Source organism: Dreissena polymorpha, unplaced genomic scaffold, assembly GCF_020536995.1.
Source record: "Dreissena polymorpha isolate Duluth1 unplaced genomic scaffold, UMN_Dpol_1.0 chrUn004, whole genome shotgun sequence".
Taxonomy (NCBI): Eukaryota; Metazoa; Mollusca; class Bivalvia; order Myida; family Dreissenidae; genus Dreissena; species Dreissena polymorpha.
This window is the reverse complement of record NW_026273318.1, coordinates 661,980-689,798: the sequence shown is the minus strand read 5'-3', so window position 1 is coordinate 689,798 and position 27,819 is coordinate 661,980. Positions and strand designations below refer to the sequence as shown.

The window sequence follows — 27,819 nt, the reverse complement described above, 5'->3', positions numbered from 1 at the left end:
TTATTTTTGAAAGATTATCTAATAAATGACCACACCCCACATTATACCCCCCTCTCAACCTCAGCCCAACCCAAAAAAGAATATTTTTTTCTTTGAAACATGGTTAAAAAAATATATAAATATATTTATTTACTTTATTTTTGAAGGACTGTCCAAACTTCCCACCCAAGCAATTGCAATCAAACTTTAAATAAAATCTTATTAGTTTGTTTTATGTCTTTAAAAATGTCCAATAGATTGTGGAAAATATACTTGAACTATTACCTTGACCTTATTGAATAATTTGAGTATTACCCCATGATGGCTTACGTTATACTGTCAAGCACTCGAATAATCGAGGGCGCTGTCCTCAGACAGCTCTTGTTGGGACAGTGCTTAAACCTAAATGAAAGTTAATGTTGTCCCCAACAATTCTGAATTTCTTTCCACTGGCAATGGAATCAATTAATTCAGTATTAAAATGTCCCGATATCTGATCCATTGTATACAACATGCCTGAATGGCTCAGAGTGACACCCAAAGGTTGAAGTCTGTCATACACCTACAATGATCAAACATTTTTGTCTATAATTCATTTGATTTTTTTTTTAATTATTACCTTAAATAAATCAACTAAATGGGTTTGAAAAGCTACACCAAACACATTTAGGTAATACTTCATATATTTCCATTTACCTGAAAGGCATTTTGTTAAGTGAAATTTTATAAGGATACATTATATACAAATGTATATAGTGAATAATTCATAATTTACAACACCTGTTTCAAGTGGGTGCGCTTAACTTACTATAGGAACAATTACTTTAAAGGTTCATAGAAATATCACATTTCAGAAAGTTGTAGAATGAATTAGCCAATGAAAAATCTTTTACTTGGTTTTGCTTCATTTTAGAAAAATTCCATTGTTTTTTCTCTACAATTTGGTCAAAAGGTGATTGTCATTAAATGTAAGTAATAACTTTCAGCTTTAACTTATTCAGTGTGTTTGGTTTTTGAAGTTCTATAATACTTTAAGGATAAATAACAAATAAACAAAACCGAAGTATAAACAAATAACAACAAACTAACAGTCACGAGGTACATTTTTTTTATTTCTTATTTATGACATCTTCTGTGTAGCAGAGCAATTTATCTTTTATAAGGCTGACCTTAAAGGGGCCTTTTCGTTTTGGTAAATTGAAAAAAAAATCTTTTTTTTTTAATATTCGCAAATTTTCGTTTTAGCAATGATATTTGTGAGGAAGTAGTAATACTGAACATTTACCATGCTCTAAAATATTCATTATATGCATCTTTTGACAATTTGAAAACCTTGGAATTATAAAGCGTTGCAACGCGAAACGATTGAATAATTTGGAAAGTTCTGTTGTTGTCGTTATAGTTTGGGAAACTAAGAGGATTGCTTATTTCATTACAAAAATACATCTGCTCATAGCATGAGCATGGTTGTTCGAGTGGTCTAGGCGGGAGACTTTTTACTCCAGGACATCAGAGGTCAGTGGTTCGAGTCCAGTTGAGGCTTACTTTTTTTCCTTTTTTTAATTGTATTCTTGTTGTTTTTTACTGGAGATTTTTAGGTCCAATGTTTAAATTTATATCCAACAACGCAACAGGAATCAGTTGGCCTACCTAAAAGACTTAGGCAACCTCCAAATAGATATGGAGAATGGGTCACGCCAATAATTTACTATGTGTAACTAAATTATACGTAACAAAACCCATATGGGAATGCATTTTAGATTTGAATTCAACAGATTTCATAATATTTTGAAGTGTTTTTAATTATTTTTGCTTTTCCAGGTTCAATTCTTCCATAGTTCAATGGTTTAATAAAATATAAACCTGGTGAATGTTATTGGTTGAATTTTCATCTTGTGTATATTTTCAATTACTCTTAATCACTAAATGTAGTGTATAAAAGTAATACTGTTTCATACAGAAAATTATGTTAACAGTTGTCACTGTATAAATAGCAGTATATATTGATCAATACCTTGATCAGTAAATTAAGACTGTTTTTAGTAAATGTATTATTTAAATCTATAAATTTTTATTTCAATTATTGTATATACTTAGATTCAACATTCTAAGTTTAATAATTTTGCATATTTTCACTGTGCATAATTATATAGCTTTATTCTGTTTACATTGTAAGGTCAGCCATCAGATGATTGAACAGATGTATTTAAATATAGGTCAGGAATTTTCCTACGCACCTTGTAAACACTGTCTACTCTAGTGGAGAGTGTACTACAGTAATTTTCAATTGCTGGTATAGTCAAGGGGTTTACTATGGTAGGATGTTATTTAAATTTTTGTGTTCTATATTTAAAATGTCAGTAGCCATTTTTTCTAACAGAGGGAGTATGTAACAGGGTATTCACTCTGACACTTATCCTTTTAACAATACTAACCCAATCAAGACGTTCAGTGTGAGAGATACTTTGTGATGTATAAGTGAGTTTAATTACTAACAGTGCATGCTTTTATTGTGAGATGATTTAATAGTCATCTATATAATTTTAAATCATAACTCAACATTTGGTCACTTGTTTGTAAAACCTTGTGATAGGTAGTAGGCTTTTTTCCAATTGCCACTTTCTACAATAAGTCTTGAGGTCACTGGTGAGTGCTGTATTCTATGTTTATATAATTGTATTTTCTTGAATTGTATTGTATTGCATATTATTATGTATTACAATGAATTATTTAAATTGTTATTATAATTGTCATTTGTTAATTATAACATGATTTTTATTCATGTTTCAGGCCATCATTTGCATCATTTATACTTTATAGTATTACAAGCTTGGAACGTAAAACCCAGGTTGCGTTATAAATTCAAACCCCGGCTACAGACAGGACCAATTTTTTTTTGCTTCTATATAAGGCTTAAAATTATTTATTAGTTAAGAATTACAAACCCTGAGAATCCTGCTGGGAAATTGAAAAAAAATTGAAACGAAATGGAAATTCACTTTTGACATCAAATTTAACACATTTTTACGTAATATATATTAATGAAATTTAAATGGTGTTCTAATTACATATTGAACTACAATTATTCAAAAATTGAAACGAAATTGAAAAGAAATAAGAATATTTTTTTTGCAAGATTTGTAAACTTATTCCTGATTGTGTTAAAGTTTAAATTAAAACAAAAGGGCCATAATGGCCCTATATCGCTCACCTTAGTACAGGTAGCCAATATTTGTCAATGGCATAGTGACCTAGTTTTTGACCCCTGATGACCCGTCTTTGAACTTGACCTACAATTCCTCCAAACAATCATCCTGACCAAGTTTCTCGATCTATGAGCAGAAAAACAAAACAAAGGGGAGTTAAAAGAAGAAGGACGGACAACAGACATTCATCGATCCTATGAGCTCATCTGAGCTCAGGTGAGCTAAAACATCAAGGACCTTAAGAGCCTGGGTCAGCGCTATTAAATAGATGTTCCAAAAGATTTATTTAATTTCCAAACAAAACATGTGTCATGAACAATAACATAAACATTCAAATGCCCAATTTCACAAACTTGAGGTTAAGAAAATAGTACACAATTTAATGTTTAATACTGTTTTTTTTATCAAATTGCAAGAAACTATACATGTATATTGCTAATTTCTGGCTAAGAAAGATTTTTTTTTTAATACCTGGTATGTTTTTTACTGTATGTGTATTTAGATATTGTGAAATATTTAAAACATATAAAGATATATTTAAAGAACATACATTGAATATTTTATAAAACAAACATTCATTCACAGCTGAGTTTGGCAACTCTTTAATGAAATTTTCTCTTGAGTTACTCATAAAATGATTAAATATAAATTGCACACTTTACAATATTCCATTCTATAAACAAGGTGTTAAGTCATATTTTGTGTTTTTGGGCTTAAACAAAACATTTGAAGAAAAAAAGAAACACAGTTGAAACTAAATGTAATTTTGGGCATGTTTGTTCTTTAGCTAATGTCATTGCAATTATCTTTTGAACTAACGAGTTGTAACGACAACTCCTGGTATCCTGTATTCATCAACATTCCAAACACAGCAGATATGACCAGTATTAGTCTCTGAACAGATTTAGTATTCCCTATCTTAGAGGTTGGTAGAGACACAGCCAAGAGAACATCAGCTAGCAGTCGCTGTTGCTCTAATAGTTCATCAATGAGTTCATGCCATTTAAATTAAGCCAGGTCACAGAAATCCTTTTGGGCTAAAACACTGTCCTTGTTGTAGCATTCTTTTGCTGCATATTCAATTTCATTTAAAAGTTTTACAACGATACTTCCTCTCAATGCAGAAGACAATATATGCCCTGCAACTTCTCTTGGAGAGCTGGAACCTGATTGAAGCAAAAAAAGTAAAATAAAAAAACAAAACAGAAATAATAATATGTGATAATATTGCTTGATAAATCTTTTTTTTCTTTAAAAGAAATGACAATATAATGTTATTTTAGCAAACATTAATAATCTATGTTTCTATATCATAGACTTCTTAAAAAGTGTTTTATACATTATTAGTAGTCATTTCAAAAAATTATTTGTTTAAATTGACTAAAAATTAGTCATATATTTTACAAAAACAAAATACCTGATTGATAGCCGTTTTAGATTTTTTATTTTATAAAATCACCCACCCCTTTACTACATGTATCCTCTCACACTGTTTCTGTTGTGTACATATGTATAGCTTATGACATATGGTAATGATTGTTTTCTAAATTCAATTTAATAAGCATGGTTCATATGACATTGTATCATACCTGAATATAAAATTGAGTGCTCTGCCAGCAAAATAAGGAAAATATACTAATGTTATTACTGTTTAAGAATCATAATGTACCTGTTCTGTTTTTTCCACCAAACATGTTGTTCATGTACAGTTACAAATTTACTCAAACATCCGAAATTACACTATTTGTGTACTTGTCCGAAACATACTCAGGTTATGGAACATTAATTAACTCTAATATGCGGAAGAACTCGAAAAAAAGGAAGAACGTTTACAGAATTAAATATATGCATTTCGATTGAAAAATGAATGATACCCCGACGAGCCACATTTGTAAATATTTGGTTAACTCACCATTATCATCATGACCTTTTCGACATTATTTTAAGGGAGACAACTCTGAGTGGATTAAGTGAGGTCGGGGGGGTACTCGATCATCTTTGCATAGAGTTCTGTGTTGATGCAATTATAATTTCCCAATAATTTGCAGATATCACTTATATGGTATGATTTTTTTGTAATTTGTTATTAGCGTATTATCTTTGATTTAATTGTAGTTCATGTTTATGCTTTATTTTGATTTTATTGTGTTTAAAGTAGGTAAAAACGAAACATGCCAAAAGCGGGTGGGGTATGGAAAAATATATTATTTGTTAAGTTTGGGCAAATTAGAAGTTTGATTACCTTTGGTAAAATACTTTTCTTTGAAAAGAACAATTATTATAAAACAGATAACTATGCTGTCTTTAAATGTTATTGAATGGTTTATTGTTATAACTTATAGAAACCTTTTTTTTTCAGGAACATCACAGTGTCAACAGAAGTCAGAAACTGGAATACTGTATCTCATTCTGCATGAAGCTCAAGAATTCTACACCTGGAATGTTATTAACTCTTGCAATTAATATTATACATCACCACAGTTACATAACTATCTTCTTTGAAAAAAATAAAATAAAGATACTTCAGATGTGTGTCTACTTCATACCCTTACATTAAAAAATATCCTACACATTCAGAAATATAATAAAATAGATGGTGGTTTAAGTTGCTACACATCCAATGTTGTTATGTAGTCATTTAACATAACATGTGATGTGTTGACATGACCATTAACACTGCTTAGAAAACATTTACTTCGAATTAAATAAAGTGTCCTTGGCCAAATGTCCATTGGCTAAATATCCATATTGGTGAAACTTTCAGCAGTATCACAGTCATTCTTAACTGGTTGTTTGTTGGGCTATCCCCATTAACTACCCGTCATGGCAGATTTGTTCAAAACAAGACAAGTATCAATGTTTCAAGAATTTTTATTGCTTTTACAGTCTTTACGCTAACCCCTAGCCCAACAGCCCGGGGCTAGTGAAATGTATTAAATTTGGGCTATTAGAATTTCCTGGTTCATATAGTCGGGCTAGTGGGTATTTTAATCTGTTCTATTAATGCATAAAGATTCAGGCTAGTTGTTTAAAAATGCTTAAGTGAAGACTGCTTGTATATCCTGGTTAGTCTGAGACATTCCAACAAGCAATAACTGTGACAGTCCAAATACTTGCTCATTAAAGTGTGTATAAAATTTACAGGAGCTTGTGTGTGTGTGTTTGGTACAAGCTCATCTCAAAAACTGATTCACTATTTAGTTTTTAACCTAATAGAAGTAAAACCTGACTGTAAAATGAATACTATCATTATAAAAATTTTGTTGTTGAGATGAAATATTATAAATTGTAATCCCTATGATTAACACAGAAAACATGAACCCAACGCTAATTCCTGTTGATGTAGCAGAGCCAAAAGACCTGGAAGTATAGATGGTTAATGGATGATGTTCCTTATGAAAGTACTAGTAGGTACTAGTTGGTTTGTCTGTTTGATACATCTAATAGTATATTTAATTTTTTTCATTAATAATATGGGGTTAACTTAGTTATCCTGCTCAGTGGTTGAATCTTCAGGAAATGTCAACATAAGCACATACATTGTATTTGATACATGTATGTCGGTGACCCTCGACTGCAATTTGGGTTACAGACAGGGTAGCCTTAGGTGTAATTATTTCTAAGAGATGAACCCGAGTTGAGGCTTAAACTTACCAACCCATGAGCGAGTCAGAGATCAGCACTCTACCGGTTAAGCTGGCCGGGGTAAGCTGTCGGTCAAAAGCTATTCATAGCTTAAGTTATAATGTTTGTATACCATACCGATAATAAATAAATATTGATTTGATTTGATTTGGGGGACTTACTTTTGCTTAATAATGATCTTAAATAATATTATAGTTGTCAACAATATGATTTTTATGTATTTTAAAAACACAACAAGTTAGGCTTGCAACAAAACTAATAAAAATATATGGATTATTATACAATTTACAAATCAAACATATTTAACTTAAATTAGGCTTGCAACAGAACTAATAAAAATATATAGATTATTAATTTATTATACAATTTACAAATCAAACATATTTAACAATAAAGTAGTCTTAGGTTAACTGAAATGTGCAAATACAAATTGTTTTTTATTTCTGAAAATTTAGAAAAATGAGCTAATATAAAAAAGGTTTAATTTTAATAAGTGGGTGTGTTAAAATTAACTTGCACTCAAAAATTATAAGAGTCTGGAGTTGTTTTAATTTCTGACAGGTTTCTGCACACCGTACAGTAAGGTATGACCATGTTATTTTTGTCAGTAGTTAATTACGGCGCCGTTAATTACAATGGTACTGAACTATTATCGAGCAGATGGTCGTTGAACGTTGTAATAAAAATAAACATTGCTTTTATTAGTTACAAATCGGCAATTTATCGCTTTTATTTTATTTATAAAGTCAATATAGCGGATAGGTAAGGTGTGTATACTGTAGAGCGAATACTGGCAGAACCCCCCCCCCCCCCCGAACCCTTAATCTCGCGTTATCTCGGCAGTCTCGTTACGCGTGATTTAACAATGTCGAAATCGTGATATATTTTGGTTAACTCACCATTATCATCGCGTCGACCATGATCCCGCCAGTGCCAGGCTTCTATTTGTTTACAGTGGAAGCTGGGAACCAGAATATATTCGTACAGAATATTTACACATGTTACGCACAATTTGATTGACTGACTAACTCGTGGCCACGAGTTAGCTATGTCGGGATCTCGAGATGACGAAAATGCTCTCCTCTTTTATTTAATGCACTCTGCCTTTTTTTCTGCACCGCTCTTTTTTAATTGAACGCCGCTTTTATTTAGTTTTGCACTCCTCTTTTTTCTATCTCGTGGCCACGACATAGCTAACTCGTGGCCACGAGATAGAAAAAAGAGGAGAGCAATTTTAAACAAGAGAAGCACCGCTCTTTTTTTAATTGCACGCCGATTTTATTTAGTTTTGCACTCCTCTTTTTCTAGAAAAAAGAGGAGAGCAATTTAAAAAAAGAGAAGTGAATGTCACCTCTATGCCTCCGTATATTTGTCATCATTTTTGTCATCTTTGGTTTGGAGACAAATAGCCGATTTATGGTTATCATCGCTAGAATAAAAATCTTGATCGCTTTCTTTTTCAACCATTCCATAGTTCTCTCTTCAATATAGCTTTTCAAACTCGTTTTGTACGAACCTATCAAATAAATCATTTTCAAGAAATTCAAATTCAAAAGGACAAACATTGCAAGACCGTCGATGACTGAGACTCCCATCTTCTTTGTCGAACACAAAAAGGAAATGGGGCACAGCTGTCGATGCCTAAGTCTCACATCTCCTTAGTCCATGCTTCAAATGGAAATGTGCGCATGGCAAAACACGCATCGAACGCAATTAAAAATATTGTTGGAGATGATACAAGGGTCGAAGATGAACCGTTAGTTAGCCAGGTATTTTTTGACGCCCCGTAACGTCATGGCCTGTTTTCAAAGGTTTGAAGTCTCTGATCCATATTTCGATATCGAAAATACAAAGACATGTTTGCAAACAAACGTTGTAAGACTCAGTAACGCATTCATCTGCTATTAATACAAACTTTATGTAATGTTGCTTTTGTACTATATATCCATAAAAAACGCCCGGCAAAATTAGCGGGAGGGGGTTGTCTTTTTAAAAACACAATCCCCTTGCTTCAACCCTATAAACATATTCCGGGCATATAATATAGAGCCGCATCACGCCCCAAAATGGACGAAAGCAAAAAGTGGCTGTGGTATACACTTCACCAACACGCACATTTTTAATAACGCTGTCTCTTGAACTTGAAGCCAGCTGGTTGCAGACCAGGAGTAGAATAGGATGCAAGACATAAACGAACATTAATGTTGAGGTAACAATCTGTAAAATGAGTACTTTATTCATCTTATCATAAACCCTTGAAGCTGTTTCAATCAAATTGAATATTTTCAAAACTGGAAACTTTATTTCTAAAGATAAGTTAAAGGAACGAAAGCATTGATTTGTAATAAAAAATACTGCCTTTAACGAAAGGAGGCATAAAGTAATCGCATCGAACATCCTTCTGTCCTTCCTTTCATGACCACGTGACTAAGAAGAATAGAATTGAGCCTGCATAAAAGAGATTGGTGAAGTGACCAAGTATACTTAAAGTTAGATTGGCAATTTTATTGACGCTGTACATACATTTAAGCGTTACAGATAATCTGCATGAGCTGCGGCAAGATCGACTGAAGGCTGTTGTAGCTGTGAACGTCAAACACGTGGTGGCTATCGGTTGCTAAAGCATTCAGTTCGGCGATGTTGATGCCTGTAAAGTGGAATGTATCATATAGCAGCAAAAAATGACCACTTCTTCGTCTGTACTGAATAAAAAACAATGTATCGACTATCGATCGACTCGCTGATCAAGGTAAAATAGTAACCAGGGTGAAGGATCAACGTGGTTTTCAGGGATTTACATACGGGCTGGAAAGAATGTAAACACATCGTTGAAAATGAGATCGAAACACGATCGGACGATCAACTCACGGTTATCGTCCGGCGATCGCCCGACATCGGATTCGTTGTACGTGTATCATGACGAGCTCCGTCCGGCGTCCGTTAGTCATCGTGTGGAGGCCCTCCGGCAATCAGACGGTCGGCGGCCGATGCATATTTCCCTGAGAAATACCTTGACTTTTGCCGATACACGTACAATAAATCCTATGTCGGCCGATCGCCGGGCGATAACCGTGCGTTGGTCGACCGATCCTTTTTTCGATCTAAACTCGATTCCTTCCCGGGCCCGACGTCGGTCAAAATTTTAAGCAAGAGTAAAACTTTATCCGGACGCCGCCCGATGCTTAGAAATGACCCGGTTTCCGTGCGATCATCGGCCGGGCGCCAGCCCAATGGGCGTAAAAAACGTCGTCCGCTGATCGGACGGTGATCGGTCTCTATTTGTGACTGAGGTATTATAATAACGTATTTTTGATGCATTTCACATTGCCAAAAGCAGCATAATAATGTATTTTATGCACTAGCTGAAATTCTTAGAAAAATTGTTGAAAGCAACTTAGATGAAATAAAACACCACTTACTGTTGTGTTTACATCCGTTGCAATTTAATTGGGAACTCTACAAAGTCACGTGATCCTGCATCCTGGTAATGTTACTGTTTGATTGTTGCCGTTTTTTGTCATTGCGAAGGATCTACTATATTTATGAGAACGACGGAAACGTCCGTTGTGTCTGTGATATGTAGTGAAATGTATTGTTATTTTTGACGATGCTGCGAAGCAGCTCGTCTAAGTTATCATACCATGAAAAAATTCTTCCCAATGGCGACCTATGTAAAAGACCGAGCTAGTCCGATTGAGATAGCTCGATTTTTCTAATCGGCATACCTCGCTGATGATTATTGATAAAGGAAAAGGAAGCTCAGCTATAAATAGGACAGCATTTTCTGGGATTTTTTTTATAATAGTTCGAAAACGTTAATTTTAAATCAGTTTTATTTAATCCATTATATGTTTATAGATCAATGAAACAAATATGCATTTTCTGTATTGTATTTGACATTTATCGTGATTCTGTAAATAAATTGCGAATGGAAACGTGTATAATTAGCGTTTAACGTAATCATGATTGTAAAGAAAACGAATTATTTCGAACCTGCCATTTGTAAACGTTATAACGAGTATGGTATATAAACCGCATAATAGCCGTACGACATCTATGAAACTCGCTCTTATGCGTGCTGTCTCATTTTGCATGTTTAATAAACTTTTCAAACAGAAATTACAGAGCCACATCAGTGCACACACTATGTTTGATCATTCATTCGTTTGTTGGATAGTGTTTGCTGTTTTAAACACATATTAGGTCATATCGCGGAGATTTAGTTAACCTTACCATGTGTTCATAGGCGAACTCACGTATTCAAGTCGTATTTGACTTTAATCAAAAGAGAAAATTATATGTTCATGCACATGGCCATGTGAAATCACGTCCGTACACATAACATCAATAACTTAGGAAAGGAAACAACGAAATATAAAGTTTTGTATGATATACATTTGAACTTAAAGCGCATATGGTGTAATTAAAGAGCATGTCAAGTTTTGAATATATCTACTACGTAACGTTATGTTATAACCCACACACGTTTTTCTGTAACTGACCGTTTTTTAAGATAATTGGTACAGAAAATACACGTCGAATATCTTTTTGAAGATATTTTTTGTTATATTTGATTCAGAATGTAACCCGCCTCCCATTTTCGCGTAATGGGTAAAGTTTCCCACTGGTACTACTTCCTCGTACCCAAACATGTTTCGTACATAAGTTTTTTCGTACCCAATTTTGTGTGTTTCGTACCCAAATATTTGTTCGTACCAATTTTTTTTTCGTTTCCATTTTTTTTTCGTACCCAAATTTTTTTCGTTACCAAATTTTTTTTCGTACCAAATTTTTTTTCGTTACCAAATTTTTTTTCGTATCCAATTTTTTTGGCATAATTTTTGTACCCAATTTTGTGTGTTTCGTATCCAAATATTTGTTCGTACCAATTTTTTTTTCGTTTCTATTTTTTTTCGTACCCAAATTTTTTTTCGTCACCAAATTTTTTTTCGTACCCAATTTTTTTGGGGCATAATTTTTGTACCAACATTTTCGTACCCATTTTTTACGTACCCTAATTTTCGCACCCACATACACAATTGTGGTGATGTAGATAAACTTAAATTGATGCTTTTTTATCCATCCTCTTCAAAAGCATCGTCACACCAGTACTATCAGCACTTTGATTTAACTTAGCACTGTTACCTGATCCGATAACAATGCTGATGACGTCATCGCTAACGGTGCGCAGGTTGTTGGCTTCACTAATTGTGTCTTGTTTATCATTGGAATCTCCGTCAGTAAAAACGATGACGACGTTCTTGTTATTGGGGCGGTCGCCATGTTGTGATGTCAGCATGGTAGTACGAGCCAGTTTCAAAGCCTCGTTTGTTCTCGTGATGCCTCCTTGGTACGGTACGGACGACAGGTTAAGCAGCAGTTGTTGTTTAGTCAAAATTTCGTTCAGGTGCCACATCGGCTGATCAATAATGCAATCAACCGATCAATCAATCAATCAATTATTCAATTAATCAAACAAGTAAAACATGAATGGTCATATACAAGGACCCATATTGATTCTTAAAGAATAATTTAAAGTTAAAAAGTGTTTAAGGTCTTGCTAAGGATTTGATATAAAATAAATAAATATGAAGATCCGCTCACGGATATATATTTTATCTTCGTAATATGTTATCAATACCTGCAAGTGACAAGGAATCGTAACTTATTTCTCACTTGAAAAATAATTTTCCGTAAAACAACAAAAATATGTTAAATGCATATGTAAATATGTAATTACACGTAAGAAATGCTTGTTGTAATGATGTAGAAGCTATAGACATCAGCGTTTTTTGAAAGCATTCAAAGGTCCGTGGCTTGAATATGTCCCGAGTTAACAAGTGTAACAAGATAAAGGGCAGGACTTACTACAGGGCTCATTAAACATAATTTGCCTCACCCTTAAAATCCGGATCAGTGGACGTAACATTTGGCATGTTAAGTTCTCTATTAAATTTTACAAACAGAGTCAAAAATAGATATGAGCATAATATAAATAAAGAGCTTGTGTTGTTGCATATGTAGAACGTTGAATTTTTGTTACAGATATTTGATTTAATTTAGGGTAATATGAGATCCTTAATAGATCACTTCACATAAACTTAACCAACATTGCTTAACTGGACATATGTCCATATGACAAGGACTTTTCCGAAATTTACCTACGATGTTAAAGGGATCTTTTCACGGTTTGGTAAATTGACAAAATTGAAAAAAAGTTGTTTCGGATTCGCAAATTTGCGGTTTAGTTATGATATTTGTGAGGAAACAGTATAACTGAACATTTGCCATGGTCTTATATAGCCATTATATGCATCTTTTGACGATTTAAAAACCTAAAAAATATAAAGCGTTGCAAAGTGAAATGATTGAATAATTTGGAGAGTTCTGTTGTTGTCGCTTAAATTTGTGAAACTACGAAGATTGCTCATACAAGGTATAAAATACGCAGTTTATGTATGCTTGGCAGGATAGCTCATTGGCTAATGCGTTTTTACTTCAGGATTCCGGCGGTCACTGGTTCGAGCTCTGCTTTTGGCTTCTTTTTTTTTCCTTTTTTAAATTTTATTTTTGATATTTTACTGGAGCTTTTAAAATTTAATGTTTACATTTATCAATATAAAGCATTTAATGACAAACTTCAAAACATGTCAAAATCTGTGAAAAGGCCCCTTTAATATCGGTTAGTAAGCCCAATGTCTTAAAAAAGCAGCAGGCGTGCAGCAAGAGACCATTTTTCGTTGCTTTTTCTGCTATGAATTCTTTTGCATTATACCGGTGTATTGGATCATCACAGTATAGTACATTTTTAATCACTGTTGATAACCAACCTGAAAAATTCTATACGCAGAAACTAAAGCTCTTCACAATCGCTTTATATACAGAAAATGCTGAGTTTTTACAGATCAGTTCATTTATAAACGCGATAAAACGTATGTCATTGCGCCTACACATACTTTTTTACCTAATCTTTGTCAATAAACATAGAGAATTACTACGATGGAATTTGTACTAAAGATTATTTTTTTACAAATATGTATTGTATCAAAAATTGAAAGCATGATTAAGTAACGAGAAACATTAGTAAAATAAATTATTTCGTAATTTTAAATACAAATATCATTTATAAGCAATAATTAGTAATTTGTCTATAATAGATCTACATATTCTAGAACATAAATATATAACTTACTTTAATCTTAATACTTGGGCGCTAGGAGTGAAGACTTTTGTATGCGATGTAATGGCATACATAAGCGTGGTTGATGGCGGTCATGACTTACATAAGCGAGGTTGATTGAGTACGACTTACATAAGCGTGGTTGATTGAGGTAACGACTTACATAAGCGAGGTTGATTGAGTACGACTTACATAAGCGTGGTTGATTGAGGTTACGACTTGCATAAGCGTGGTTGATGGAGGTTACGACTTACATAAGCATGGTTGATGTAGGTTACGACTTGTAAAAGCGTGGTTGATTGAGGTTACGACTTACATAAGCGTGGTTGATGTAGGCTACGACTAATATAAGCGAGGTTGATGGAGGGTACGACTTACATAGCTTGATTGATGGAGGGTACGACTAACATAGGCGTGTTTGATGTAGACAACAACTGACATAGACGTGGTATATAAAGGTAAGAAATAAAGCCATCGCATTTGTTTGAGGTAAGATTTAATTAAAATAGGCGTTGTTGATGGAGGTAACAATCGCCATAGGCGTGGTTTATGGATCTTACGACTTGCTTATGCATAGATGATGGAGGTAACGGCTAACACAGGCGTGTTAGATGAAAGCAACGACTTATGTAGGCGTGTTTCATTGATGCAACGACTTACGTATGCGTGCGTACTGTAGGCAACGAGCCCCGTCATTGCGTTTGCGGGACCTATGGTCAGTTGTTGGACAATTTCTTTGATGAAGCCCAACCCCTGCAAAAAGTTTGCTCGGCCAACACTTCCAGAGTCATCCAGAACAAACACAATGTCTCGATCGCATCCTAGCATGTTATATATATATACATATACAATTCTATACGATATTTTGTGTTGGTTATTTAACAGCTGTGTGTTCAACACTATGATCAATCTGTACACAGCTAACATACACTATTTGACGAGCCGATTTATGCGAGTCTAATATGAACATGGCATTTGTGTACTCATGCAAATGAATCACATCATTATACACAACGTTGTTGAATAAATATTGTTATTATTTACCTATAACATTGTTTGATTCATTTGCATTGTTCTAAATCAGTACGCATTTCAACGTCAAGTCTGCGAAAGAGCGCCACATATGTCTACATATTATCATCACCTTATCACAATGTGTGACGATAGCTATTAACTATTAATCGTGAAATAAGTCATGAGAAAATATTTAACTTTATAATAAATGATTACTTCTCATTTTTGTATGAATGAGATGATGTTTTTCACGGCTGTGAAACATAAAATTGGAGATGTATATCGGCCGACAACGCTCACCGTGTGGAAACGGTCCTGATGACGTAGGCGGTAGCCTCGTTGTGGTCGTTGTCTTTGTTGTCAGATAGTTGGGAGAGTTGCAGAAGTCCGTGTCGCAGCAGGCGATAGTTACGTCACGACCGTATCGATCCCGCTCAGACTCGCTACCGTCCCGCTTGCCGAACCCGAAACTCAGTCCCAGGCAAATCTGAATGCGGGAATCGTTGTTCTTGAATGCATGCGTAATTGTTCTCTTAATAGTATTTATACATTTCTTTAATCAAAATGAATGTTTTATCGTTATATATTAGAATAACAAGTGTCCTGTAGTGACTACATATATATATACATGTATTTACTTGTTACCCTCTACTGGTTAAATTAGTCAACGACGATGAATATTACAATAATGATCTATAAGATACTTACTGCTTTTAGTTCACATGCCAAGATATACTCATGGTGGCCAGCTGCTGCCAGATGCTTAGTAACACAGGTCTGCAATGCAGGATGGATAAATATTACGTTAACTTGGGCATAAATAGTTGCCCATACATTTGTTCAATTTATCAACGTATGTAACTTACTTAAAAAGTAGTCATCCAGATTAGCATGGTATCTTATTTTGTAGAAATATATTTAGATGTTTGTTTCCAATTACTCGACTGAATTTCTTTGGTGCCGACACAAAACCTTTTGTGTAATTCCAGCCATTCAATTATCATACATTATAATCGCAAAATTTACTTTTCATCATAAAGAAGATATGTTGCAATCGGATTTAGAAGATTTCATTCATTAAACAACCTCACAAAAAAACGAACCACCTGCCTTTTTGGATATAAAATGCGTAGGAACTTTATCACAAATACGAATCCCGTATGAGTTGATACAACCTATCTTTACCCCATACCGTGCACAACAAATTATGAAAGAAAAACATTATTTCGATTTTAACAGGATGTTGTATTTCTTAATTCATATTGTAAAAGCTAATGCACGAGAATTGTTTTCATGTAACATTACGCAACCGTCGTAAACGTGTGTTAACGACATCATTTAATAATAACAAAACAACACGGCGTCAGTTTCATTAATACATTTGAGCGAAAGAAGTAATTTTAATCGATATCAAAGATGGTTAGCGTGTGGCTATGATATTAATAAGTAAAAGCATCATTTTGAATGAAAAATAATCAAATTATAACGAATTATCGCGTAACCTACTCGTCGACGATCTGACCCGATCCCAAGACTGTAATCTTCACGGAGTAAAGGGCATTTTCCCTGCAAAGTTCACGGACCTCGGAACCATCATTCAATAAAACGTATGAAAAAACATTCTTATCGTTCTTGTCGTTACATTATGCATCACAAATAACTGCCTAGCGCCGTTTGAAACCTTTGTTTACATACATTTTAACTGGCCGACATGTTTAGCACACGAGTGATTTCATTGGTCCAATGCGAAGGTGTGCCTTTACTCCCTGAAGATTTCATACTTGAATCGGTTCAGATCGATGACGAGAAGGTTACGCGAGTTGTGTATCGTATTAGTTTTTAAATTTTGATCCAGCATTTGTAAAAAAAGAACATATTTACATTTCCAGAATGAAAATTAATTTCTGCGTTTAATAACCCCCCCCCCCCCCCCGTTCTCACAAAGCTGCGACTTTACGACGATCATCCCGATCAGGCCACGATCTGAAAAAAAAGGATCGAGGCCGATCGGAGTCTAAATCGAGCAATTAGGAACATTATGGTCTTCATTTCGACCGTTCTACGATGCCCCTACGTCAAACGCTTACTGCGTTTACTGCCGCGACATTCAAGATCATACTACGACGCTATGCTGAGCTTTTACTGCGCTTTTACAACGATCATGAAGATCTCTCCACGATGCTTCCGCGCTGCCTGTGCAATTACGGCGCTTCTACTACGCTCTTTTAACGACTTTACACTGATTCTTGATGGCCACGATCCCGCAACGCTTATTTTGAGCATGTTCAAAATAAGCGTGGCAAGAGCGAAGAGCTCTCCGATCACGAAGACTCTACCGCGATCATACTGCGCTTATGAAGACTCCAATACGTTTCTCCTGCGATTTGTCACGATCGGCCACGTTTTCGGCCAAGCTTTGATCGTAGTAGAAGCGGCGTCTATGTGTGAACGGGGGGTTAGACCGAGTTTATTGAAATCGCTGTTCAAATCGATGCACGCTATTGTCGGGCCTTTTTGAGTTGAATACCTATATATAGATGATAGTGAAAAAAAATCAGAGAAATGATGTTTCGATATAATTTAACTATTTTTAAATCAAAATTATGTTTTTAATAATTAATATCATAGCCACACGCTAACAACATGTGATCGATATGACATTGAATGGACGATTCTTAAAAAAATACAGCTACAATAAAATGTTTAATATCGCTTCCTTTTTTGAAAGTGTACTTAAATTGTTTATCACAAAATATTATAGTTTATATATTAATACTTTGTACTAGCATGGTAGGTTCAAACGATGTAATAAGAGCGCGTCTAATTGCGTGCATACACTCTCCTCGAGTTCTTCAGAGCTATTTCCAAAACATTAGGCTCCATCCATAATTATTGCATATTATCCCACACTTGATGTGCTTTGTTTACAATACAAAAACGAGTGTCGTGTTCATAAGGTACATACATAAACATCAATCGAAAAGGATTTAATTAACATAAATCAAGGTGATTAAACGTGACGTCAACCTACCTGGTTAATGGAGCACGTGGTGGTGGTATTGCAGTCCAAGGGGTTTAGCACGGGGGTCGGGCAGGCGTAACATTCCAGAGCTTAAATGAGAGGTGTTACCATTTTCTGTTATTTGCTAACAATAAACACAATTCCCGGGTTGAACATAATATTTCAGGGGGGGGGGGGGGGGGGGGGGGGGGGGGGGCATGCGTATACGGGAGCTTACCGGGTTGAAGTGAGGTTGGATGGCGTCGTTTTCGTGTTTTTCGTGAGGGAGTAGCGGATATTTTCACCCTGTAAGCAACTTTATATTTCTTTTAAATGAATACGAAATTTCGGCTCTACCATGTTTGTGCCTCCCTCTGTTTTTTTTTTGTTTCAAGATCGTAGACGTCGTGATAAAAAAGTTATTGAAAGAACACCGTCCACAAATCTGTTTTCTTCCAACGTTGCGTTCGAGAAATTGGATATACAAATATCATTTGCTCTTATAATACACAGTATTAACGCCAGTGTACAGTAAAAATATAAATAAATAATGATTATTTCATTTTCCCGACTTCGTTTCATCTCTGATAACTTATTTATTGCCAGAACAATGGTTTAACAACCTTTATGGGAACTGACTTCCTTTTAAGTACATTTTCGGACATGACTTCCAAATGACAAACACCATCAGCCTAATCAGTCATCCTAGCAATTTACATCATACTTAATCAATTGAAAAGTGAGGCCGAAGGACCGCTAGCCGAAGAGCGGGCTGGATTCAGACGTGAGCGAAGTACAGTGGAACAGATCGTCAACTGCAGAATCATCATTGAAAAACACCTGCAACACCAACGTGAGCTCTTCCACAACTTCATTGACTTTAAGAAGCTTCGAACGCGTCCAGCATGATGGCTTATGGTATGTTATGAGGGGATTCAACATTCACAACGAATTGGTGTAAGTAATTCAAAAATTATCCGGAAAGGCCAGCAGCGCAGTACTTCTCAACGGAAAGAAGGGGGACTTCTTCAGGACATATGTGGGTGCCCGTGTAGGTTGTCTGCTCTCGCGCGTCCTGTTTAAACTTTTCATTGAGAAGATAATGCAGGAGACTCCCCATGACCACCACACCTCGATCTCCAACGGTGGAAGACCAATCTCAAACTTAAGATTCGTTGATGACATACACCTCATGGGTGGCACCAGTGAACTTCAAGATCTCACGAACAGACTCAATGAAAGAGCAGGAGCATGCGGGATGGAGGTCAGCACGGAGATGTCGAAGGCCATGGTGAACAGCGCGACCAACACCAGTGCAAACATCACCATGAGGTCCGATTAAGAATTGCCATTGCGACCGCAGCGATGGCCAGTCTGAGCAGGCTGTGAACAAGCAGTTCCGTCTGATTCGCCACCAAGTACAGACTCTACAACTCCCTCGTAATCTCCATCCTACCATACGGTTGCGAGACCTGGACCCATCACGCGCACACATAACTTAGGATACAGGCATTTAAACATAAACATCTCCGTAAACTGCTCCGCATCTCATACAAGGAGCACAAGACTAACGATTACGTCGGGAACATGACTGCAACACTTATTTGTCCACAAGAGCACATACTGGCGACCATCAAGCAAAGTAAGCTTGCTTGGTTTTGACACGTCATGACTCATCAGGCACGACTATCTGTGCAAGACTGTTCTCCAGCACGCTCGAGGGAGGTCGACGTCGATACCGTCTGAAGAAAAGCTTGATGGACAATGTAAAAGAGTGGATATCCCTTCCCATGGATGAATTACTCTCAGCAGCACACAACATACTGGACTGGAGGAGGATTTATGTATCGTCGTCCCTCATTCCCCTCCCCAACGGCAAGTCGGTCAAGGAATTGATGGTGATGATGATGATAATTATGATGATAATAATGATGGTGAAGATGATGATGATGATGACGATATGTTGGAACTAACCTCACATAAACCCGGTCAGCTCTCGTATACGTTTGTCCCCCTTATTGAAGTACTGTTTTATTATTAGCGTACCAAAAATGTTTGCTTTTTTGATAAGGAATTGTAGCCATATTAATTAATGTCCATTTATTACATAAAGTTTAATAATTCTTTTCAATAACATTCGTGTTTGTTGTGTATTATAATTATTATATTTAAATAAAACACAGTAACCATCACAGGTTTTGTTCATATTATAGATGTTGACCTAGCTAGCTACACGCCGAATATCATCACACAATTACTCTTTTTTTAATAGTAATAATAATACTATTATAAATTTTGACGCTTATTATAATTTTAACAATAACTTCTTTCTAAACTATCCCGCTTCCACTCTGTGGGTTGTTACAGCTGTCCACATTGCTCCTTTTCTACCGTAAGTTGTTTTCGGTGTTTGCAACAGCTGGGTCCGGTTCAAATGGTATATGCTCCACTAATCATTAAGTTTTATTTGAGGTATTTGAGGGTTATTTGTTGGTATTTTGTGTCGCATTTTCCTGCGGAAACACTGTCCATCAAGAGCTTTGATGACGTATGATCTTTGTAGATAATCGTATTTCTTTACGTTATGTTTTCTATAGATTGAAGAGGTTTGAATTCTTACATGCATATCATGGATTGTCTTTCTATTTTTTTCTTTATAAGATTTTCCGAGTTGGGAGTGAATGTAGCCCAACCTCTTCCCATGCCTTTGAAAGTATAACCGTATTTAATTTCATTAGAACACTGTTCATGCTCGTGATGTTTTCCAACACATTATTCTCTAAATTTGAAACATCACGACGACTGTCCAGTCAATCGTGTATGAACGTATCGTTTAATAAACTTATTCCTATTCATTTTTCTGTTGCATTCTTTTTTCATCGATGAATTGCTCTCATAACATGTCAATACTATCCTGTACCCCAGCTAATGTGTATTCTTTCAACCAAGCCATATTCCCATCGTCTGTTAGGCAACTGTAAACATCATTTCTACTAGTCAAACTTACCAGCATGAATATCTTTCGGAAATCTTTTGACGTTGTTCATATAAAACGTTGTTCATTAAAACTAGAAATGTGTCTGGCCTTAAACTTGTATTTAAGTTTTTATATGAACGATTCTAATGGTAATATTTATTCCTCTCAATCTTTAAACAACACATGAATATGAAAGAGAACAGTTTTATAAAGTAAAACTATCACTGTTGTGTGTGAAATTCCGCCAGCATGGCGCTTTGTCACATGGGATAGACAGCTCAGTTTTATGAACTCGTTTCGAAACAATACATGCTTCATACATGTGCAGTTTCGAATTGAGACATAATATGATGGTCGAGATAAGCCCTGGACAAAAATTCAGCATGTGGAGGCACACGGAAAATTATTGTGAAATTTCTAGAGCTAGCACTGCGGTTCTTATGCAATGAAATTTCCACCATTGAGATATGTTTATCTACTAAATATCAAGTTGATACCAATGAGATATCGTAACCAAAGCCGTTTCAAGTTTATACCTCTTTTGATAGGGAACGTTCTAGATCAAAATACAATCCTAACTATTTTCTTGAAACATAAAATCGCTAACTTTGAGCAAATAAATGCAAGAGTTTTAGTTCTTGCCGAAATGCATATCTCCTTATTTGGTGATGAGATAAACATACCTTTATGTTCTGGACAAACGTTTTAAGTTTATACCTCTTTTTAAAAATGCTACAGAATCTAAGTAACATTAACAAGGGAAAATAAATATACTTATAGAGAATTAAAGAGTTATGCTTCTTACATGTATACACTGCACACCCAATAAATGAGATCTACATAACTCTTAAGGTTTTATTTGATACCACTTTTAATTTTCGAAACATACCGAGAACTAATAAGTACAAAAATAAAAAAGGGCACAACGTCTATAAATATGAAAGCAATAGCCAATGTTTTGTTCACTGCACGTTCCCTCTTGTATCTATACACATGCGAAGTTTAAAGGTGATACCTCTTATAGTTCTCAACATATGCTGCGGCAAAAAGATCCGACAGCCGGACGACGACAACGGCCAGACGGGCAACCTAGAACCAGTAGACCCCCCCCCCTTAAAACTTATTTGTGCGAAGGTAAGCATAATTTACTTCAAAAGATACCATACATCAAATTCTGATTACATCAATGAAATTCATATCAACCATGTTGTTCCAATGAAAATATCGATACCAACAAGTTTATTGGAACTAACTTGCTGATTCAATTTCTTTAAAAGTACCTCAACCTTCTATTGTATCATTTCATCAACACTTTTGATTCAAAGTGTTCAGTTGCTAATTATATTTTTATTAAGGACGTTCCTGCTACTAACATTAAAATGGTCCCAGAATGTATAACAACATATTTTAGAGCGATTGATTGTACATCCGACCATCAAATCACTGTTCATTGCAATCACAGAGTCGAATAGCTTCTTGAGATCGTCACGTCGATCATAAGCAGCGTATCTTATTGCGCTTTGTGCACTTTAAGCGGTTATAAATACAAATTTTATTTCACAATTTGTTATATATATGCAGGAAAATGTCTCAAATCCTGAGTTTTCTTAAATAACCATACCAAGAGTTTTGATTATGTGACTTGACCCTCCTATGTTTATCTATCTAGTATCTCATTGCATTCACGTGTTCTTCTGGTTATAATACTTCTTGTTATGCTTTTAACGTGCTTCTTGGATTCTACTGATGCGTTATTATTTGTCGCTTGGATAGTAAGTTCTTGTTCTCATAGCAAGCGCAATCGGAGATCAGTTTTATTGACACTAAACAAAATTATGTCACGTATTATTGATATGTTTCAGCTGTCCATACTCACATGTGCTATAAAAAAATCTTAAGCTCTGTGTCTTGCTCAAATATATTACTGCATTGTGTATTGAGTATTGAACAAGTGTCTCTCGAACCCCACATTTCTGTTTGGACTGCCGCATTTTTTTAACTTACTTGGAAGTGCATTGATTTTTTTACCCATCTGCAACGATTTCTTTTAAAGGTATTGTGGACTTCTTCACTTACAATGATTTTCAAAAATTTTGAGAAACCCCCCTAATCTCATTTTCATTTAAGTTGCGTTAGAGTATAATTCAAATTGCGTGTTGAGTTGCCAATACATTCCTGTGAACTTTACATCATCCGAAAGCTTATCTGTCGGTGACAAATTTAATTGTATTGTTCGAACATTACATATACAATTAAATAAGAATAATTGCTGCCCAATAGAAGTAGTTTACTACTGCCACCATTTGTTCTTGAATTATTGCAATCAATAAAAAATGCAAACACAATTATCTTGTTAAAGGGGCCTGTTCACGTTTTGGTAAATTAACAAAATTAAAAAAAAAATGTTTCAGAATCGCAAATTTTTGGTTCAGTTATATTTGTGAAGAAAGAGTAATACTGAAAATTTACCATGCTCTAAAATAGCCATTATATGCATCTTTTGACGATTTAAAAACCTGAAAATTATAAAGCGTTGCAACGCAAAGCGATTGAATAATTTTGAGAGTTCTGTTGATGTCGTTATATTTTGTGAACTATGAAACTACGAGGATTGCTTATATAAAGTATAAAATACATCCAGCATGGTATGAGAACGGATGGTCGAGTGGTCTTAGTGGTAGATTTTTTACTCCAGGACTCCAGGGGTCAGTTGTTCGAGCCCTGTTAATGGTTTCTTTTGTTTCTTTTTTTTCAATTTTATTATTGATTTTTTACTGGAGCTTTTTAGATACAATGTTTACATTTATCAATATAAAGCATTTAATGACAAACTTCAATGCATACCAAAATCTTTGAAAAGGCCCCTTTAATATGTATTATAAGTATAAACATATTCCCATGCTATTCCAATAAAACATATTCATATAATCAATCTACGGATTAAATGTGAATGGTCACCCGATGTATAAACTGATAAGATATACAGTACTAGCCAGCCCTAAATGTTCAGCAAGTCCAGTAATAATTATATAATTCGATTCATCGATGATTGTGAGTGACAAATGATCGAAACTTTAGTTTAAAAGTGCACAAACATTGTCTTGTTTTATTTCGTAAAACGTTTACAACTTACGACAGTTTCCACAGAAGCGTCTACACGTTGTTTGTGAGAATGCTGCGTCGTTGCAAAGGTCTGGCTTGGCCATGGAGAACAGAAGGCATGCCTGTGCGTCAAGGTCACGGCAACTGCTCTGTGGGTACTGGGCAACGCATGCGCAGAAAAGTGCAACTAAAAATTAATAATAGATACGGAAACAATAATTACTAATGGGGTGAGATTTTTACAAATGAAAATGAGAGCCTCATAGATATTTACCTGTAACTTTAATAGATTCTTACTATGATAGTGAAGGCCATTGAAGCAGACGGCATAGGGTGTAAAGAAGTTGTAGCGTGTCTTTTCAGTGAAAATACCAAACATTTGATGTTCATAAAAAAGTCATGTGATGCCTGCAGGGACCGCAATTGGGTTTATATTCGTGAATATTGCATGCGGAAATTAATCCACTCGTTTGGGTGCTGATAAAGATCTGCACTTCCTTAAGCCAGGAGCTATCGGGTGGGCGGTTGATGTTTCTGTGCCACTTTTTTGATACCTTGTGTCATTGTAAGCCTGTAAACCTTTAACCAACTGACGCTCTGTATGATTATAAAGGAACCAGTTTCTGATATATACACAGTGTTGCTGTGTTTTTTAAAGCACAAAATGACGTCATTAGTGTGAAAAAATGATGTCATTATACCAGCGGAATTTCCAGTTAAAACTCTTTTACAATGTAAATAAACGGTGAATTAAAGCAAAAAATAAAAAGAAAATGTGTTGGATTCGGTGGAATGTCGATTTTAATTCACTCGTGATCATAGAAAAAATATATAAAATTATTGATGATAATCTAAAAAAGAAAAGTAGTTCCGAAAATGTGTTATTTTCATCGGTGAAAATAACAATTGCGTTATTTTCACTGCTGTTATTTCACTGCAGAAATGTCATATTTTATCATTAGGTATATAAGAAACTATTAACTGCAGATGTTGATGAAGCATTATTTGATTTGGCGTCTTTGTTCAACAATTAGTGCTGCGATGAAACGAGCAAGATTTCATTGAATTAATTGTTCAACAAATAATGTGACTGATCTACAGAAAAAGATAAATCAATGCAATTGGGCTTGTAGTTCAAAACGTGTGTTGACCTGCTGGCTATCATTAATATTTGGTATTAGTATGCTGTATTATATATGTGGGATGGTAAACATTTGACCTAGTACCAGCACCTTACACATCATGTGCTGAAAACATCGAAATATTGAAAGACAGTCATACTGTATACTAATGCTAGTCTAGTTGATACATAAGAATAAGAAAATCATCATTATTATTTCAGTGCTTAGCAGAGGAAAATTAAAAAAAGATATTCTTCATAAAGTGTTTTAAGTACGCTATTTTTAATTAACTACAAAAAAGGAAGCACTTACGAAACCCAACTAGTCGACAGACCACCATTTTGCCATGTCCTACTTTGAGAAGTAAGAGGTCGAGCTGAGATAAGGCAATTTCATCGTCGTGGTAAGGGAATAGATAAATAAGAATGCACGTTTTGGTGGTTGGGATTGTATGTGTAGCGTTTTGACAATCTAAGTGTCCTTAAATTGCCTTAACAGCGACCGGTGTGTTTGTTATTTAGGCACCATTAAAGAAAGCGTACATACGACTTAGTGATGGTCACTTTACAAACATAAGTAAACAGAAGTCATTATAAGACCAGTTTCATGTTTGAATGCTATTACTGTATCATCTAATAAGTATACAATTATAATTATACACGAGTTTTATCAAATAAAAAAATGAAGTATATATATAGCACAATGCTGTTTCAATCTGATTAATAAATAATAAATAAATAGATCTAATAAGTGAAAAACAAAATGTTACCATATAAACATAAACATCGGACCAATTATAAGGATAGTTGATCGCATTTATGTTCAGTCTCATAGGACAACGCCGATTATCTTCGTTCATTGACTATTTTAAGTTTTTTGTCCGATTATTTGGGTAAGCTTACCATTACAAGTATTTCCAATTGTTCAGTTCTTGTTATTTAAGTTTGAAGAGTAAATACGACTGATTAACACACATTACGGTCCAATACCAGAATAAACAAAGGGAGATATTCGATATCGTATTCAACAATTAAAACGGTACGCACAGTGTATGCACGCAATCTAAACAGTGCTCGCCGGTGTATTAAAATGATTTAAATGCTATTCCCATTAATGAAGACTTCATAACGAATATAGTTTGAAGATCATATATAGATTTGTCATCGTAGCAACTGTGGTTCGATGGATTTTGATGTTTTCTTATCAACGATGTTTTAGGTCTGGCATTGCGAGTAACGTAAAAACGGCCATTCGTTGTTGCCGACCCAATACTTATTTTATACACGTACAAATGATTCTTAAACTACGTAAGAAAGTCTGAGATATAATGTTTGTGTGCAAATATGGATTTACATTTAAAGTCAGTGTTACTTATATTGTGGATCCTTACTCCCATTAGTGTAAGTCATATTTATGAATTGTAATGCGCACGAATAATATAGAAAGCAATATTTGTATAAAGAATAATCGGATAGATTTTTCCATGGTCACACACATTTTTTAAAGATAATATTTTCATTTATCTTGAATATGTTGATGCAATTATTACACGTACGTGATAAGTGTTTGTTTAAATAAATGCTGCTTTTATGCATGTACAAGTATTGCAAAAAATAATTTAGATTAAGAGCATAAAGGTTTTATTGTTTTATTGCATAACAAAACAACATAGCTAGAACATTACATGGAAATATATTTTTCTCGTAAAGTAGCATTTCTTGAAAACACTATAACATCTAGTTACGATGTGCTCATACATTAATCAACATTGTATGGGGCATTCTATATGTATGCATTTGTCATGTGAAATACGACAGGACACTTTTATGTAATTGAGCCGAGTCGCGTTAAAGTCTGTATTTAGTGCCTTTGTTAAAACGCTTGCTAAACGCTTTAATACTATGCACGAATGTGGTATAAGCAACGTTTAACAATGACGATGTCCGGTGATCTTTTTTTAAACAAACTATTAACTTTGAAAAATATTAAAATATAACATACAGCTTTAAATTAGTATTCTGTTGTTGTTTTAAATATAAGTTTTGTCGTTGACCGGTCGATTCTTACATGTAGTATTTTTAATTTAAGTGAGCTTATTATAAGATTATCTAAATGTGATTCCGAAATACGACCCCTGATGCCGGTTCATCTTAAACGAACGCGCTTACACGTATCTTAATGAACGGCTCAGGTTAATCAATACTTTAACATGAGTTAATAGTTCATTGTCTTAAATTTATAAAACGTGTTATACTCACTATAGTGGTATACACATTTGTTTACAAATAATATTTTAAGTCAATAAAATTTCACCGATTACGCAGATATAACCATAGCTGCGGCTTCTTGTATTATTTGCAAATGTTTATAAAATAGTTACCCAAATTTAAACAATTAACAATTTTTACTTTATTGAAGTACAATTTAGGTATTTTGTTTGCTGTTTAAAATTAAACCGACTTAGGTTTATTTTTGAAATAAAAACATGTTTACTTTTTAAGGTAATAATTACATTCCGAGTTCTCAAAAATATTTATTGTACCCGATTTAAATAAATGCAAATAGAAGCACTTAATTACATGAAGATTTCTAGC

The 27,819-nt window shown here is 34.6% G+C and overlaps 2 protein-coding genes across 2 annotated transcripts in view; one reads left to right on the top strand and one right to left on the bottom strand.

Annotated features, from left to right (window-relative positions):
* Positions 1 to 9,320: 9,320 nt before the first annotated feature.
* On the bottom strand, positions 9,321 to 26,099 carry LOC127863301 (collagen alpha-3(VI) chain-like). Its single transcript, XM_052402722.1, has 9 exons — positions 25,995 to 26,099; positions 25,538 to 25,601; positions 24,136 to 24,291; positions 18,056 to 18,135; positions 15,733 to 15,801; positions 15,325 to 15,511; positions 14,671 to 14,831; positions 11,976 to 12,249; positions 9,321 to 9,477 (listed from the first exon to the last, which is right to left on the bottom strand). The coding sequence occupies exons 1-9, from the start codon at positions 26,082 to 26,084 to the stop codon at positions 9,356 to 9,358; spliced, it is 1,203 nt and encodes a 400-aa protein (XP_052258682.1). The 5' UTR covers positions 26,085 to 26,099; the 3' UTR covers positions 9,321 to 9,355.
* A 280-nt stretch (positions 26,100 to 26,379) lies between these two features.
* The window catches only part of LOC127863296 (uncharacterized), an 80,608-nt gene continuing 79,168 nt past the window's right edge, over positions 26,380 to 27,819 (top strand). The window contains exon 1 of the mRNA XM_052402715.1: positions 26,380 to 26,625. Coding sequence (XP_052258675.1) covers positions 26,569 to 26,625 — 57 coding nt within the window. The 5' untranslated portion in view covers positions 26,380 to 26,568. The remainder of the gene's footprint in view (positions 26,626 to 27,819) is intronic.